Source organism: Lichenostomus cassidix, unplaced genomic scaffold (genome assembly GCF_008360975.1).
Source record: "Lichenostomus cassidix isolate B80296 unplaced genomic scaffold, HeHo_3.0 HiC_scaffold_33, whole genome shotgun sequence".
Lineage (NCBI taxonomy): Eukaryota > Metazoa > Chordata > Aves > Passeriformes > Meliphagidae > Lichenostomus > Lichenostomus cassidix.
The window spans coordinates 1,917,483-1,934,454 of NW_028147632.1; the positions used below are offsets into that span (position 1 = coordinate 1,917,483).

The following is a 16,972-nucleotide window of genomic DNA, read 5'->3' on the forward strand; positions in this document are numbered from 1 at the left end:
TGTGGGGCTGGGATGAGATCTGTGGGGCTGGGATGGGAACTGTGGGGCTGGGATGGAATGGGATCTGTGGGGCTGGGATGGGAATTGTGGGGCTGGGGTGGGAACTGTGGGGCTGGGATGAGATCTGTGGGGCTGGGATGGGAACTGTGGGGCTGGGATGGAATGGGATGGGATCTGTGGGGCTGGCATGGGAATCTGTGGGGTTGGAATGGGACCTGTGGGGCTGGGATGGATCTGTGGGGCTGGAATGGAATGGGATCTGTGGGGCTGGGATGGGATCTGTGAGGGTTAGATGGGGTCTGTGGGGCTGGGCTGGGGTGGGAACTGTGGGGCTGGGATGAGATCTGTGGGGCTGGAGTGGGATTTGTGGGGCTGGAATGGGATGTATGGGGTTGGGATGGGATCTGTGGGGCTGAGATGGGATGGGATGGAATCTGTGGGGTGGGGTGGGGTGGCATATGTGGGGCTGGGATCAGATCTGTGGGGCTGGGATGGGATCTGTGGGGCTGAGATGGGAGTTGTGGGACAGGATGGGATCTGTGGGGCTGGGATGGGATCTGTGGGGCTGGGATGGGATCTGTGGGGCTGGGATGGGATCTGTGGGGCTGGGATTGATCTGTAGGGCTGAGATGGGATCTGTGGGGCTGGGATGGGATCTGTGGGGCTGGGATGGGATCTGTGGGGCTCTGATGTGCCTCCATGGGGCTCCAAGGGGCTGGGATGAGGCTCTGTGGGGCTGGGACACAATTCCATGGGTCTCTGTGGGTACAATCCTCCCCCCCAGGTCTCCACACATGGCTGAGGGTTTCTGGCTGTGATCTCATGTCCGATGGGAGTGTCCGTGGATCCTATCGGGATAGCTACGATGGGCGGGATTTCATCTCCTTCGAGTTGGGATCCAAGGGATTCATGGCAGCTGACAATGCTGCTGAGATCACCAGGAGGCGTTGGGAAGGTGAACTGAACGTGGTTGAGAGGAAGACAAATTACCTGGGGCACGTCTGTGTGGAATGGCTTCGGAAATACGTCGGATACGGGCAGAAGGAGCTGGAGCGCAAAGGTGGGGCAGAATTCCTGTGGGGATTTGGGATTTGGGAATGGAGGAGTTGGGAGCACAGTAATTCTAGTGGGAATTCCATGGGCAGATCTCACCCCCATCCCATTCCAGTGGGAATTCCATGGGCAGATCTCACCCCCATCCCATTCCAGTGGGAATTCCATGGGCACATCTCACCCGCATCCCATTCCCACTGGAATTCCATGGATCCATCTCACCATTATCCCATTGCAGAACGCCCCGATGTCCATGTGTCTGGAAAAGAGGAATACGGGAAGCTGATCTTGTCCTGCCACGTGTATGGATTCTACCCCAGAGCCATCACAGTCAACTGGATGAAGGGGGATGAAATCTGGGATCAGGAGACGGAGTGGGGTGGGATCGTTCCCAACAGCGACGGCACCTTCCACACCTGGGCCAGGATCGAGGCGCGGCCGGAGGAGCGGGAGCAGTACCGGTGCCGGGTGGAGCATCCCGGAACGCTGGAGCCTGGGATCTTCAGCTGGGGTGAGGCTGGGAATTGGGAATGTGGGAATAGGGAATTGGGAATTCCCAAGTGGGGATTCCCCTCCTCCTTCTCACTGTTCTGCATTTCCCAGAGCCAAAATCGGGGAATCTCACCCTGGTGATTGCTCTGTGCATCATCGCTGCTGTCCTTGTCGTTGGCATTGGATTCGGCGTCTGGAAGTTCCAATCCGGTAACCCACGGGATGGGGGTTGGGAAGGGCACGGATCCACCCGGCAGCATTCCGGGAATCCCACACCATGGGTGCTGATCCCACTGTTTTTCCACAGGGAGGAAGCAGAACTCTGGGTACAGCCCACCAGCCGGTGAGTACCAGTGGTGGATCCAGCTCTGATCCCCTCTGTGCAGATCCCAGGGTGGATCCTGGATTAATCCCAGAGTGTGATCCGTGCTGGAATCTCATGGATCTTCTCTTTCTGCAGGAAAAGAAATGGGAACCAATGGCTCTACTGCAGGTATGGAGCAGGATCAGAGTGGGATTCCTGAGGGGGATTGGGGCAGGATGGGTGGAGTGGGATCAGGGGGGGAGTCTGGAGCAGGATTTGATGGGATGGATGGAGTGGGATTGGTGTGGGATGGATGGATCAGGATCAGGATCAGGTGGGATGGATGGAGTTGGATCAGGTGTGATTCCAGAGCAATTCCTGCTCTCCATGAGCTCCACAGCCAGGTCCATCCTGTGGGATGGGGACAGGGACAGGGTGACACTGTGACCCTCTCTCATCCCAGTACAAATCACCTGAGCCATCCATGGAGCTGGAAACAGCCCCTTCCCTCTTCAGATTCAGCAGATTCAGCAAAGCCCATCCCACTGCTCCCACCCATCCTGCAGCTCTTCCCAATGGATCAACTTCCCATTTTCTGTGTTTGAAAGCTGAGAGCCGCAATTATTCCAAATGTTTTAATTTTGGTATGAAATTATCCTGCTTTGGGCAATCAATACTGCTTTGGGCAATCAATCCTGCTTGGGGCAATCAATCCTGCTTGGGGAAATAAATCCTGTTTGGGGCAATAAATTGTGGTTCCCTCGTCTGGTGTTCAGCAGTTCCTCTGTGGGTGCCAGGAATGGGAATGGGGACACTGGGGACCGGGATGGGGACGTTGGGAGCAGGTTGGGGACTCCAGGAATGGGAATGGAGACACCAGGATCAAGCTGGGGACACCAGAATCAAGATGGGGACACTGGGAGCAGGTTTGGGACACCAGGATCGAGCTGGGGACGCCAGGAGCAGGTTGGGGACACCAAGAGCAGGTGAACACTTGCCACCCACACCCAGCTCCATCCCCAGGATTCATTTCCCGCTCTGTATCCCATGTCTGAGGTGTCCCCAGGAGGGGTTTGGCCACACTGGGCTCCTGGAAGGGCAGTGGGATGGGGGGAGGGGCCAGGCCAGGCCTCATTGTCCCCAGTGGTCTTTGAGTGTCCCAAAGTCCAGGTTTGGGATCTCAGAGAGGTTCCCTGACCATGACCATGACATGAGCACAAGATGGGCATGAGGTGAGAGTGACCATGAGATGACCAAAACATAACTGTGAGGTGACCATGGGATGACCATGACTGTGACCATGACACAGCCACAACCCTGACCACGAGATGATTGGGACCAAGAGATGACCATGGGTTGGCCATGGCACAACCATGGCCTTGAGGTGACCATAACATGATCGTGACCCTGAGATGGCCATTGCAATGAGATGACCATGAGCATGAGATGATGGTGATCAGGAAATGACCATGACCATGACCATGAGATGTCCATGACGGTGGCTGAGCTATGATGGTGAGATGAACAAGATATGATTGTGGCCATGAGTTGAGCATGAGATGCCCATGGCCATGAGAGGACTGTGACCATCAGGTGACCATGACACAGCCATGAGGTGATCAGAATCATGAGATGACCATGATCATGAGAATGACCTGATTGTGATAACAAGATGACCATGAACATGAGAGGATGGTGTTGGAGGTTGGGGGCATTGGAATTTTTTCTCCATCCCTGTTACTAAGCAACAGATAGCTGGGTGATTAGAGACATCAACTCTTTTGTAAGGGACAAAAGGGTGTGCTGGGTGGGGCAGGGGAAGGAGGCAGCCGGCTGCTGGAACTGGCACTTGTTCATGGGACACCGGGAGGAAAGGGACTGCTCTTTGCTTCTGGCTGCGACTGCAGGAGATCCAACTGTGCTCTGTCTTCTCCTCCTGGCTGGGTGAGCTTTGATTCAACCTCTTTCCCACTGGGAAGTGGACGTTTTCCCGGCTGCGTTTCTCGCAGCAGCTGCCGGGGAGTCCGGCTGTCCCTGCTGCCTGCCCCCGCTCTGCTGCACGAGACTGCGGTGTCTGCCATGACTGCAGAGTCCCTGTCACCTCGCTGGCCAGCCCAGGAGAGAGCCAGCCCCTGCCCCTGCCGCCCCGCTTTGCTGCTCCGAGCTGCCTGCCTGCTTCTCAGCCTTTTCCGCCATGACCAGCTGTGTGAGGCTGACCTGACCCTGCGCCACAGCGCCACCTGCAGCCGCTCGGCAGTCATCGCACCTGCTCTGCCCAGCCGGGAGCTCAGCAGCGCCCCTGCTGCTTGCGACCGTGATTACACCACACGGGAAAAGGCTCAGCAGCTCAAAAAGTCATTTGCTATTGGTTTCTGGTTCTATTTGTGGTTATTATTATTATTGTTATTGCTTGTTTATAGATACTAGTAAAGAACTGTTATTCCTTTTCCCATACCTTTGCCTGAAAGCCCTTGATTTCAAAATTAAAATAATTTGGAGGGAGGGGAAATCACATTCTCTGTCCTAAGGGAGAGTTCAGCATCTCTTAGCAGACACTTGTCTTTCAAACCAAGACAGATGGTCATCAGGAAATGACCATGACTGTGAGTTGACCATGAGATGACCATGAACATGACCATTTCATGACCATGATACAGTCATGAGGTGATCAAGATTGTGAGATGACCATGAGATGACCATGAGATGACCATGAGATGACCATGGCTGTGAGAGAATCATAACCATGACGTGACTGTGAGATGACCACGACCATGACCATGGCCATTGTTGCGGTGGCCCTTAGGCAGATAAGCTTGGGTGACCAGCCACATGGGTCAGTGACAGTGGATGAGAAATCCTGGGTGTGAGATCAAAGCCATCACTGACATGGTTAGGGCAACAGGCTTGTCACCACCCAGAGGACCCTGCGGCTGGAAGCATTAACATGCACCAAGCAGCAAGTCTATTGGCCCCGTGCACTTCCCCGCCTTTGTCCCATTTATGGTTTCTGTTCTAGAATGTTCCCCCCAGCATGGCACCCCATTGGCTTACAAGCTATGTACCCTCCCTTGCCGTAGAGTTATTGGTCTGTACCCCTGTCCTTCTCCCCTAGGACCTTCCCTGGTTGGCCCTTTGGGGCTGGCCACTCCCCTTTTCCCTTCCCTGTTGGGGAAGATGAAATAGGAAAGCCTTATAGATATGATTACCTTGCAAAAGATGCTGAGAACATAGAAAGTATAAATGAAATTGAGATGAAGACAAGGTTTGAGTTGAAGAGTAACTAGGTGTCTTGGTTTGAAAGACAGGCGTCTGCCAAGAGAGGTTGAACTGTCCCTTAGGACGGAGAATGTGATTTTCTCCTCCCTCCGAATTATTTAATTTTGAAAATCAAGGGCTTTCAGGCAAAGGTATGGGAAAAAAGGAATATCAGTTCTTTACTAGTATCTATAAACAAGCAATAACAATAATAGCAACCACAACTAGAACCAGAAACCAATAGCAGATGACTTGTGAGCTGCTGAGCCTTCTCCCGTGTGGTGTAATCACGGTCACAAGCAGCAGGGGCGCTGTTGAGCTCCTGGCCGGGCAGGGCAGGTGCGATGACTGCCGAGCGGCTGCAGGTGGCGCTGTGGCGCAGGGTCAGGTCAGCCTCATGCAGCTGGCAATGGCGGAAAAGGCTGAGGAGCAGGCAGGCAGCTTGGAGCAGCAAAGCGGGGCAGCAGGGGGTAGGAGCTGGCTCTCTCCTGGGCTGGCCAGCGAGGTGACAAGGACTCTGCAGTCACAGCAGACACCGTGGTCTCGTGCGGCAAAACAGGGTGGGCGGCAGGGACAGCTGGACTCCCCCGCAGCTGCTGCGAGAAATGCAGCTGGGGAAGTGTGCACTCCCAACCGGAAAGAGGTTAAATCAAAGCTCACCCAGCCAGGAGGAGAAGACAGAGCACAGTTGGATTTTTCTGCGGTCACAGCCAGAGGCAAGGAGCAGCCTCTCCTCTCCATGTCTGAACGAGGAGAGAGCCAGTGTTCCAATGGCCTGCTCTTCCCTTCCCCTGCCCTGCCCAAGCACACCCTTTGTCTCTTACAAAAGAGTTGATGGCTCTAACCACCCAGCTATTTGTTGCTTAGTAACAGGGATGGAGAACAATTCTAAGCCCTTCCCCAAACTCCGACATTATCCACCCCGAATTTTTCCCATTCCAACATGTTACATTGAGCTTAAACATTTAGATTATATACACACATGCATTACTCTAATTATATACATGTATACATACAGGTATGGATACAGGCACAGTGTTATGGGCAATTCAACCCCAACTAAGGTCTCCCTGAGGTATGCATCATGTCTCTCCATCTTCTTGCATCACCTGCCAGGTACACCCTGGTCCCTGAGCGAAAACAACCCCACGGGTGGGTTTGTCTTTGATTGAGGCAGAATTAATCCAAACAGTTTCCCTAGCATGCCTCTCATGTGTACCACTGGAACTTTATCCCTGTCTGCTGTTTGCAGGGGTTCAGATTGGGCAGGGCCAGCTCGGTTGGTGGAACCTCGGGTGTTAACTAGCCAGGTGGCCTTGGCTAAATGCTGTTCCCAACCTTTAAAAGTCCCCCTGCCTGAAGCTTTCAAGGTGGTTTTTAGCAGACCATTGCATCGCTCCACTTTGCCAGCAGCACGTGCATGATAAGGAATGTGGTACACCCACTCAGTGCCATGTTCCCTAGCCCAGGTGTTTATGAGGCTATTTTTAAAATGAGTCCCATTGTCTGACTCAATTCTCTCAGGGGTACCATGCCTCCACAGGACTTCCCTTTCAAGGCCCAGGATGGTGTTACGGGCAGTGGCGTGAGGCACAGGGTAGGTCTCCAGCCACCCAGTGGTGGCTTCTACCATTGTGAGCACATAGCGCTTGCCATGGCGGGTTTGAGGCAGTGTGATGTAATCGATCTGCCAGGCCTCCCCATACTTATATTTAGACCACCTTCCACCATACCACAGGGGTTTCACCCACTTGGCTTGCTTGATGGCAGCACACTTCTCACAGTTATGGATTACCTGGGAGATACAGTCCACGGTTACATCCACCCCTTGGTCCTGTGCCCACTTATAGGTGGCATCTCTGCCCTGATGACCTGAGGCATCACAGACAGGCCCACCGAGCTAGGAACAACTACCTCTTGTGTTGCCAATCCAAATCCGTGACACCTTTATCTTTGCAGCCTTATCCACTTGTGCATTGTTTTGGTGTTCCTCATTAGCTCGGCTCCTGGGGACATAGGCATCTACATGACGGACTTTCACAGGTAGTTTCTCCACCCTAGCGGCAATGTCCCGCCACTCATCAGCAGCCCAGATTGGTCTTCCTCTACGCTGCCAGCTGGCTTTCTTCCACCTTTCCAACCAACCCCACAGGCCATTGGCTACCATCCATGAATCAGTGTAGAGGTAGAGTTTTGGCCACTTCTCCCTTTCAGCAATGTCCAGGGCCAGCTGAACGGCTTTGAGTTCAGCAAGTTGACTCGATCCACCTTCTCCTTCTTTAGCCTCTGCAACCCACCATGTGGAGCTCCATACAGCTGCTTTCCACTTCCTATTTGCCCCCACAATACGACAGGAACCATCAGTGAACAGAGCATAGCGTGTTTCATCTTGTGGCAGTTGGTTGTAAGGTGGAGCTTCCTCTGCGCGAGTCACTTGTTCCTGCTCCTCTTCATCCGTGAGGCCGAAGTTTTCACCTTTGGGCTAATTTGTAATTATTTCTAAGATCTCAGGGCGATTCGGGTTTCCAATACGGGTGCGCTGTGTGATGAGAGCAATCCATTTGCTCCACGTGGTATCAGTGGCATGGTGGGTAGAGGGAACCTTTCCCTTGAACATCCACCCCAGCACTGGCAGTCGGGGTGCAAGGAGAAGTTGGGCTTCCATACCAATTACCTCTGAGGCAGCTCGGACACCTTCATAGGCTGCTAGAATTTCCTTCTCGGTGGGAGTGTAGTTGGCTTTGGACCCTCTGTAACTTCGGCTCCAGAATCCCAGTGGTCGTCCTCGAGTCTCGCCAGGCACCTTCTGCCACAGGCTCCAGGACAGACCATTGCCCCCGGCTGCAGAGTAGAGCACATTCTTCACTTCTGGTCCTGTCCTGACTGGGCTAAGGGCTACTGCATGAGCGATCTCCTGCTTGATCTGAGCAAAGGCTTGTTGCTGTTCAGGGCCCCAGTGGAAATCGTTCTTCTTGCGTGTCACCAGGTAGAGAGGACTCACAATTTGGCTGTACTCGGGGATATGCATCCTCCAGAAACCTATGGCGCCTAGGAAGGCTTGTGTCTCTTTCTTGTTGGTTGGTGGGGACATCACTGTGATCTTGTTGATGACTTCGGTAGGAATCTGATGTCGGCCATCTTGCCACTTCCCTCCTAGGAACTGGATCTCTTGGGCAGGTCCTTTGACTTTGCTCTTCTTGATGGCGAAGCCGGCTTCCAGGAGAATTTGGATGATTTTCTCTCCTTTCTCAAACACTTCTTCCGCTGTGCTCCCCCACACAATAATGTCGTCGATGTACTGCAGATGTTCTGGAGCCTCACCCTTTTCCAGAGCAGCCTGGATCAGTCCATGGCAGATGGTGGGACTGTGCTTCCACCCCTGGGGCAGTCGGTTCCACGTGTACTGCACACCCCTCCAGGTGAAAGCAAACTGAGGCCTGCACTCTGCTGCCAGAGGAATGGAGAAAAATGCATTTGCAATGTCAATAGTGGCATACCACTTTGCTGCCTTGGACTCTAGCTCATACTGGAGCTCCAGTATGTCTGGCACAGCAGCACTCAGAGGTGGAGTCACCTCATTCAAGGCACGATAGTCCACAGTCAATCTCCATTCTCCGTCAGATTTGCGCACAGGCCAGATGGGGCTGTTAAAGGATGAGTGGGCCTTGCTGACCACCCCTTGGCTCTCCAGCTCACGGATCATCTTGTGGATGGGAACCACAGCATCTCGATTAGTCCTGTATTGCCGGCGGTGCACTGTCGAAGTGGCAATTGGTACTTTTTGGTCCTCCACCTTCAAAAGTCCGACTGCAGAAGGGTTCTCTGATAGTCCAGGCAAAGTGTTCAATTGCCTCACGCCCTCTGCCTCGACAGCAGCTATTCCAAAAGCCCACTTGAGTCCTTTCGGGTCTTTGAAATAGCCGTTACGGAGGAAGTCTATGCCTAGAATACATGGAGCCTCTGGACCAGTCACAATGGGATGTTTTTGCCACTCCTTCCCAGTCAGGCTCTCCTCGGCTTCAACCAGGGTCAACTGCTGTGATCCCCCCGTCACCCCAGCAATAGAAATGGATTCTGCTCCCACAAGTCCCGATGGCATTAGGGTACACTGCGCACCTGTATCAACTAGTGCTTCATATTTTTGTGGCTCTGATGCGCCAGGCCATCGAATCCACGCAGTCCAAAAAACACGGTTTTCCCGTACCTCTACCTGGCTAGAGGCAGGGCCCCTCTAGCACTGGTTATCATTCCCTTCCTGGTCATGCATTCCAGAGGTTCCTTCAAGGGGATCTGACCCATCATCTTCCCTTCTATTGTACCTAGCAGGTCGGCCACGGGAAGCTGAGGCTACCTTCGCTTTAGCAGAACCCCCTCGGCCAGCATTTCCCTCCTTAAGCTGACGCACCCGTGCTGCCAGGGCAGTAGTGGGCTTCCCATCCCACCTCCTCATGTCTTCCCCATGGTCATGCAGAAAAAACCACAACTCAGCTCGTGGGGTGTACCCTCTCTCTCTAGCTGGGGGACATCGGGCTCTGGTATTGGGGCCTGTGACTCTCACTGGTGCCACATTGATCCTCCTCATCTCGTCCCTAATCTCCTCCCTCAGGTCCTTCATCGCCTCTCTCATCTCCCTTATCTCTTTCATCTCCTCCCTGAGGTCTTTAACCACAGCAGAGACCTGAGCCTGCATCGGGTCACTGATCACACTTGCATAATACCTGAGCCTGTCAGCTACTGAACCCACCGTCTCTCGATTGCCAGCAACATTAATAGTTGCAAGGAAAGGGGCATGATGCTCTGGCCCTCGCCTTGTAAGGCTCCACAACATTTCCACGGTGCACCTGACCTTATCAGGGTCATTTTCGTGCTATCCATCCCCCCCAAAGAGCATCTCCATTATGGCTGCTTCTCTCAGCCGTTGGATCCCTTCCTCAATGGTCTTCCAGGACAATTTACGGTGGGGATCCTGCATTCTGTCTCTGTTGTCAAACTTCTCTCTTACACCCATTAAAAGCCTCTCCCAGAGAGAAAGGGGCCCTGTCTCTCTTGCGAACACTTTGTCAACAGCCGGGTCTTGGGCCAAGGGTCCCAAATTCCTTGCTTCGTTATTATCCAGCTGCACTCCTGGGCCCATAAGGTCCCAAACCCGAAGTAACCAGGTTAGGAAAGCTTCGTGCGTCCGTCTCTTAACATCATCTCGCAGCTTACGGAGAGTATCAAAGTTGAAGGACTCAGTGATGATTATGGGCTCGGATTCTACTGCTGGTTGTGAGGGCAATGGCTCCCCATCATCATTAACTGGGCGTACTGATTTCGTCTTATACTTTGTACGCACCAGAGGGGCAACTTTGGCTGGCTGTGGCTGCTCTTGGGATTCAGCTGGAACCCGGATGGTTGTAACATCTGTGGGTTCCACTGCTGCACCATCAGACTCTTTCCCTTTGGGGCGAGGAGAGGGTTTTACACCTGCTAGGGAGATGTATTCCTTCAGCAGCTGGTGTATTCTGTGTATCATCTCCTCCACTAGCGGCAGAGCTGGCCCCGCTCTTCTCTTTGGCCCTACGCCTAGCCAGGCAGCCCAAAGTGTCCGGGGTGGAAGGCACTTCACACATCCAAGCGGGACTTGCTCTGGTATCATTGCTGTCTCATCTCCTGGTAGCTTCTAGGGGGCAGGGGGCTAGAAAGCCCACTGCTGTAGCTGGGCTGCAGTTATAGCTGGTCTTACATGCTGCAATATTTGTAGTGACCCTGAGGGGCTAGTCATTGGTTGTACCATTTTCTGGGCAATTGTATTGTTTCCTTGCTGTTTCAATTGTTCCATCGCTTGTCGCTATTGAGTTCTCAGTTCTTCTATAGGATTCTTGAGTTCTTTCTGGCTTTTGGTGGCTGTCTCCTGCAGAGTAATATTGTTTGCTGGCTCTGTTATTTCTTCGTCAGAGCTGCTTTTTTCCTCACTGGGCAGAGGAACTGGCACTGTATTTCTGGGATTGCTGCCCATGTGGGTGGTTGAGGTGACGGAGGGAGGTGTGGACGCTGGGTGCCTTCTGTGACTTCCGTGTTTTGTGTCATTTGACTTGAGCCAGTGTTTGGAGTAACTTCTGTCTCAGAATCCTGACCTGCAACAGACTCTCTCCCGAGCGGACCTCCCAGGTTAGAATTTTCATACTTTCTGCATAGCTCAGAGACAGAAAAACATGCGTCTGCTTTTTGCCCTTTCATCGCTTGAAACTTGAAACAAAGAACCCTTTGTTTCTTCCCTGGACTCTCTCAGCGGCAGAGGAGCAGAGGGAGTGTTATCTGTTGGAGTGCTGCCAGTAATAGCCTCTGAAGTGGCAGCAGCAATCTTGGTTTCAGCTTTCATGGATTTTAAACTGCTTATAACAGAACACCAAGTAGTACCCAAATCTGTTAGATCTTTCACCCCTTTTTTCTGTATTGTTTGATTGAAAATGAGATCTCATACTTCCCACTGTTCTGACACAGAGAAAAGCAAAGGAGGTGAGGTAAAAAAACCTTGCTTCCTAGTGTAGGAAATAAGCTTATGTCTCGGTTTGAAAGACAGGTGTCTGCTGAGAGAGGTTGAACCCTCCCTTAGGACAGGGAATGTGATTTCCCCTCCCTCTGAATTATTTAATTTTGAAATCAAGGACTTTCAGGCAAAGATATGAGAAAAGGAATAACAGTTCTTTACTAGTATCTATAAACAAGCAATAACAATAATGACAACCATAAATAGAACCAGAAACCAATAGCAGATGTCCTTTGAGCTGCCGAGCCTTTTCCCGGGCGGTGTAATTACAGTCGGAAAAAAAACCCAGCAGGGGCGCTGTTGAGCTCCCGGCTGGGCAGGGCAGGTGCGATGACTGCCGAGCGGCTGCAGGTGGCGCTGTGGCGCAGGGTCAGGTCAGCCTCCGGCAGCTTTAATGGTGGACAGGCTGAAAAGCATGCAGGGCAGCGAAGCAGCTCGGAGCGGCAAAAAGCAGGGCGGCAGGGGCAGGCGCTGGCTCTCTCCCCGGCTAGCTAGCGAGGTAGCAAGCATTTCTGCAGTCACAGCAGACGCCGCGGTCTCGTGCGGCAGAGGGCGGGGGCAGGCACAGACAGCCGGACTCCCCCGGCAGCAGCTACGATAAACGCAGCCGGGCAAACATGCACTTCCCAGTGGGAAAAAGGTTGAATCAAAGCTCACCCAGCCAGGAGGAGAAAACAGAGCACAGTTGGATTTCCTCTGGTCCCAGCCAGAAGCAAGGAGCAGCCTCTCCTCCCGTTGTCCGAGGACGAGAGTGAGTGTTCCAACAGCCGTCTCTTCCCTTCCCCTGCCCTGCCCAAGCACACCCTTTGTCTCTTACAAAAGAGTTGATGGCTCTAATCACCCAGCTATTTGTTGCTTAGTAACAGCGATGGAGAAAAATTCCAAGGCATCGCCCAACCCCCGACAGCTTGTCTACGCCTTTTTGTCTCACTCCTTCCCCTCTCTTATAGAGGATATTAAGGAACAATTGCTGCGCCGCGGCAAATTCTAAATCCATTGCTCTCGCACGGAGGAGAGAGGGAGCAACCCTCCTCACCTGACTGAAGTCTTCAGCCATTTCTCCTCGTCTGCGACCTCTCCCAGCTTCTCACTGCACAATAGATTCGATTTTCTTGCAGCTTCAGCTTCTTCATACTCAAAGTACAGTCGTTCTCAAAGCACAGTCTCTGGTCAACGCGCCAAATGTCGGAGAGTCGCCAGGATATAACACACTCACAGAGGCAATGGTGTTATTCCATTTATTTTTCCTAAGACAAGCATTATTATAGACAAAAGGTACTGTCCACACGACAGACTGGCACTTATGATTGGTTACTTGGCACTGTTCACGCGTCCATCCTAGCTCGCTGATTGGCTACAAGTTTCTAGTCATGGTTTCACTCAAATCAGCTAAAGTTCTGCCTGAATAAGCTGAAATACCAACTGTGTGATTTTTTCTCTATCTTGCTCTGTTTCCCCTGTGTTGGTTACAATTCTGGCTCTCTTTCCCTTTCTGTCTCCTGGGAAGGACATCTCACAGTTAGGAGCAATAGCATCTCAGAGTTAGGAGCAATAGCTGGGCTGTGCACGCACATTTGCATTCTGCAAGAACACCTCACTGATATGGCCTTGCTCTGCTAGCCATTCTTCAACAATCAGGTGACCATGACACAGCCATGAGGTGATCACAGTCATGAGATGACCACGACCATGAGAATGACATGATTGTGATGACGAGATGACCATGAACGTGGTCATCAGGAAATGACCATGACCATGAGATGACCATGACTGTGGCCATTTCGTGACCGTGATACAGAGATGATCAGGATCATGAGGTGACCATGAGATGACCACAACATGACCATGGCTGTGAGAGAATTGTAACCATGAGGTGACCATGAGATGACCATGACCATGACATGACCATTACAGTGAGATGACCATGAGCATGTGATGATTGTGACCAAAAGATGACCATGAGGTGACCACATGACCATGGCCATGAGATCATTGTGACCATGAGATGACCATAACAATGAGATGACTGTGCTAATGAGATGACACGACCATGACACAACCACAGCCCAGAGATGACCATGATATGATTGTGGCCATGAGATGACCATGAGACGGTCATGAGATGACCATGACCATGAGATATTCAAGACCATGACATGATTGTAACCATGAGATGACTGCAGGATGATCATGAGATGACCATGACCATGCAATGAACATGACACAACTATGACGAGATGACCATTACAGTGAGATGACCATGAGCGTGAGATGCTTGTGACCAAGAGATGACCATGAGATGACCACAACATGATCATGACCATGTGGTGATGAAGACCATGAGATGACCAGGACATGACCACGACCATGACCATGGCCATGACCATTACAAGGAGATGACCATGACCATGAGATGACTGTGACCATGAGATGACCATGACTGTGATCATGACATAACCACAGCCATGACATGGCCAGGATATGACTGAGGCCATGAGTTAACTAGAAGATAACAGTGAGATGACCATGGCCATGACTATGACACAACCATGACCATGAGATGACCATGAACATGAACTGACCATTACAATGAGTTAACCATGACTGTGAGATGACCGTGAGCATGTGATGATTGTGACCAAGAGATGACCATGAGATGATCACAACACACCATTGCCATGTGTGATCATGATCATGAGGTGACCAAGAGATGACCATTCCAGTGAGATGACGGTGAGCATGAGATGATGGTGATCGGGTGTTGGGGTGGGTGATACCACCTCAGGAACTGCTGAGGAGCTGAGTAGTTCCAATACAGCAGAACTCCACTGGTGGAAGCCTTCTTAGTCCTCCCCCCTGGAGAACACGATGGTTCCTCCCCAAATTATGTAAATCCCCCCAGCTGTAACCTAACCCCCGATTGCAACCCTTCCTCCTCCCATTGGTTGTGGTGTTCCCCCCGCCTCCTCTCCCCTGACCCTCCAGCCGTCCCTTTAAATGAAGACGGCTGGGGTGTCTCGCCCTCTTTTAGCCCTGGAACCCTTCAGAATAAATCTCTGGAACCTCCGGCTGACTGAGCGCTCTGAATTCTTTGTCTCTGGTGACGCACGAGTTATCCAACTCCGTGGGTGAGTGAGAATATGTGCCTTACACCGGCACGGGTGTGAGAAGGGCTTTTCTGTACAGCACCAGGCAGTGCTGGCTGGAGTGATCTCTCAATAGCCTAGAGACACTTTCGGTAAACGCAGAGGCCTGGTTCCACCCCTCCTCCCCCTCCGCGTTAAGTGGCGCTCGATACAGGGACCTAAAAAATCCCTGAAAGTGTCTCGGAAGGCTTTATGCCATAGATGTCACGATCGGAGCAGCTACTTCCCTCGAAAACAGGTCTAAGTTTTATTAGATCTGTTTAAAGAGGCAGCCAAGAAATCTCCGTTTGTCTGGGACAGGAGAAATCAGCTAAAACCAGAGAACCACGCCGAAAGTTTTTTTTACACTCTCGGAAGCCTTGAGGTGGTAAGTGAGGCTTTGCTGGGGTGAATTCTTCTTTTGTTTTTCTCCTTATTTTTTTCTTTCGGTGTTGGGAAGAATTTATTTGGGGAATATGGGTGGGAAGTTAACCCATCCTCAATCAGAGCTTTATACTTCCCTTAAAACTACTCTTAAATCAGATAATTCCCAGTTCTCTAAGGGGAATTTAAAATGTTTTGTTCGCTGGATTTTTAACATCTTTCCAAATGTTTCTGTAGCTGCTGTTCAATCTCTTAGCTTTTGAGATAAAATCAGACACGAGCTGACTGTTCTCACACAGGCTGGGGATCGAAAGGTTGCTAATTTTCTCCCTTTGTTTGTAGTGATTTATAAGTCTGTTAAGAACGCCAAGACTGAAACAGTTCTGCCTAAAAATTCAGATCTCTCTCGTGCTGCCTCCCCCGTGTCTGTTCCCTCCCCCGCTGTCCCCAAACCCTCGGAACCCCAGGGGAGAGGAGCGCTCTCTCCCCTATCCCCTGCTCCAGCCGGGTCTGGCCAGCCCGGCTCGAGCCTGTCCCTCACCCTCTTCCCAGCTCCCCAAAACCTCCCTACCTTGACTCCATGTTTCTCACGAGACGGCACAAACCACGCATTACCCTCCCCCCCCGCGGGTCAATATGGCGCGGCCCACATGGAAAAACAAGCTAGCATGCCTGATCCTTATCAGCTTAAACTTCCCGGGCTAGCATCGGCCCCACCCCTTGCATCATCGGGTATTCCCGCGCTGGGTTCACCCCCCCCGCGGTGTCGGGTGTCGGCCCTGCGTCAGCCCTGCCCCCCGCGGGGAGCTCCCACCCCAGCGCGGGTCCCTCCCTCGTTCACCCCCCCCTCCCCTGCGGCGCTACGCCCACTGCCCCGCTCCTCCCCGGTTCCCACGGCAACGGAGCCGGCCAGCGACAGAGGAAGAGCCAGCCCCGCCGGCACCGGCCTCGGGCTGCCTGCTCTTCTTCGGATGAGGAAAGCAGCGATTCTGAAGAGGATCCCTGGCTTGAAATACGCAAGCAGGCTGCATACGAGGGGCACTGGGAATTAGCCAACAAAATCTCTGTCACTGCTGCGCCTGTCCATTATAATAGAGCTGGAGGGAACCCCCGCTGGGATGCCCTCCCATATGCACAGATAAAAGAGATGTGCAAGGCAGGGAAGGATTTTGGGCATAACTCCCCTTACTTTAAGAACCTACTCCAAGCTACCTTTGCTGCAAATGTGTTAGTGCCACATGATATAAAAAATCTTATGGCATGCCTTCTGTCACCTGGAGAATACATGCTGTGGGACAGAACTTGGAGAAAACAATTAAAAGACCTCCTCCAGGTATATCACAGAGATCCCAACAGAACTCACATAACACTAGATGATCTTTGCGGGGAAAAAAACCTGGTTAAACCCCAAGATCAGGCGAGACAATTGCCTAAACTGATTTTAAAAGATATCAAAAGAGAAGCTAACAGAGCTTTGCTCTCAACCCCCTCGGATTCCACTCCCTCTCTGAATTTCTCCACCATAAAACAAACTATCGATGAGTCCTTTATAAAATTGTTCGATAGACTAAAAAAGTCAGTTGAAAAGCAAGTTGGGAATCCAGAAGCCCAAAAGGAGCTGCTGCGTGCATTAGCTATGGCAAATGCTAATGAGAGTTGTAAAAAAGTCCTCCAGGCACTCCCTCTAGATCCACCTCCTACCCTCAATCAGATAATTGAGGCTTGCACCAAATTAGCATCTCCTGAGGCAACCATAGCCCAAGCAGTTTCAAAAGGGGTAGCAGAAGCACTAGCAGCATCTCAGAAACCTCCACGGAGATGTTATAATTG

General features: G+C 51.9%; 1 protein-coding gene and 1 long non-coding RNA gene across 3 annotated transcripts; both read left to right on the forward strand.

Moving 5' to 3' along the window:
- Positions 1–684: 684 nt before the first annotated feature.
- LOC146421433 (class I histocompatibility antigen, F10 alpha chain-like) lies at positions 685–2,612 on the forward strand. 2 transcript variants are annotated; one of them, XM_085047328.1, is made up of 6 exons: positions 706–1,060; positions 1,292–1,564; positions 1,657–1,755; positions 1,853–1,888; positions 2,006–2,038; positions 2,313–2,612. In XM_085047328.1, exons 1-6 carry the CDS (start codon positions 721–723, stop codon positions 2,324–2,326), a joined length of 795 nt encoding a protein of 264 aa, XP_084903454.1. In that variant the 5' UTR covers positions 706–720; the 3' UTR covers positions 2,327–2,612. The 2 variants fall into 2 exon arrangements, with proteins under 2 accessions (XP_084903456.1, XP_084903454.1); XM_085047330.1 differs by lacking the exon at positions 1,657–1,755 and having other exon boundaries at positions 685–1,060.
- Positions 2,613–2,864: 252 nt separating this feature from the next.
- On the forward strand, positions 2,865–4,303 carry LOC146421434 (uncharacterized). The gene is made up of 2 exons (XR_014848698.1): positions 2,865–3,793; positions 4,052–4,303. It is a non-coding gene; the product is annotated as an uncharacterized LOC146421434 (long non-coding RNA).
- Positions 4,304–16,972: the final 12,669 nt, after the last annotated feature.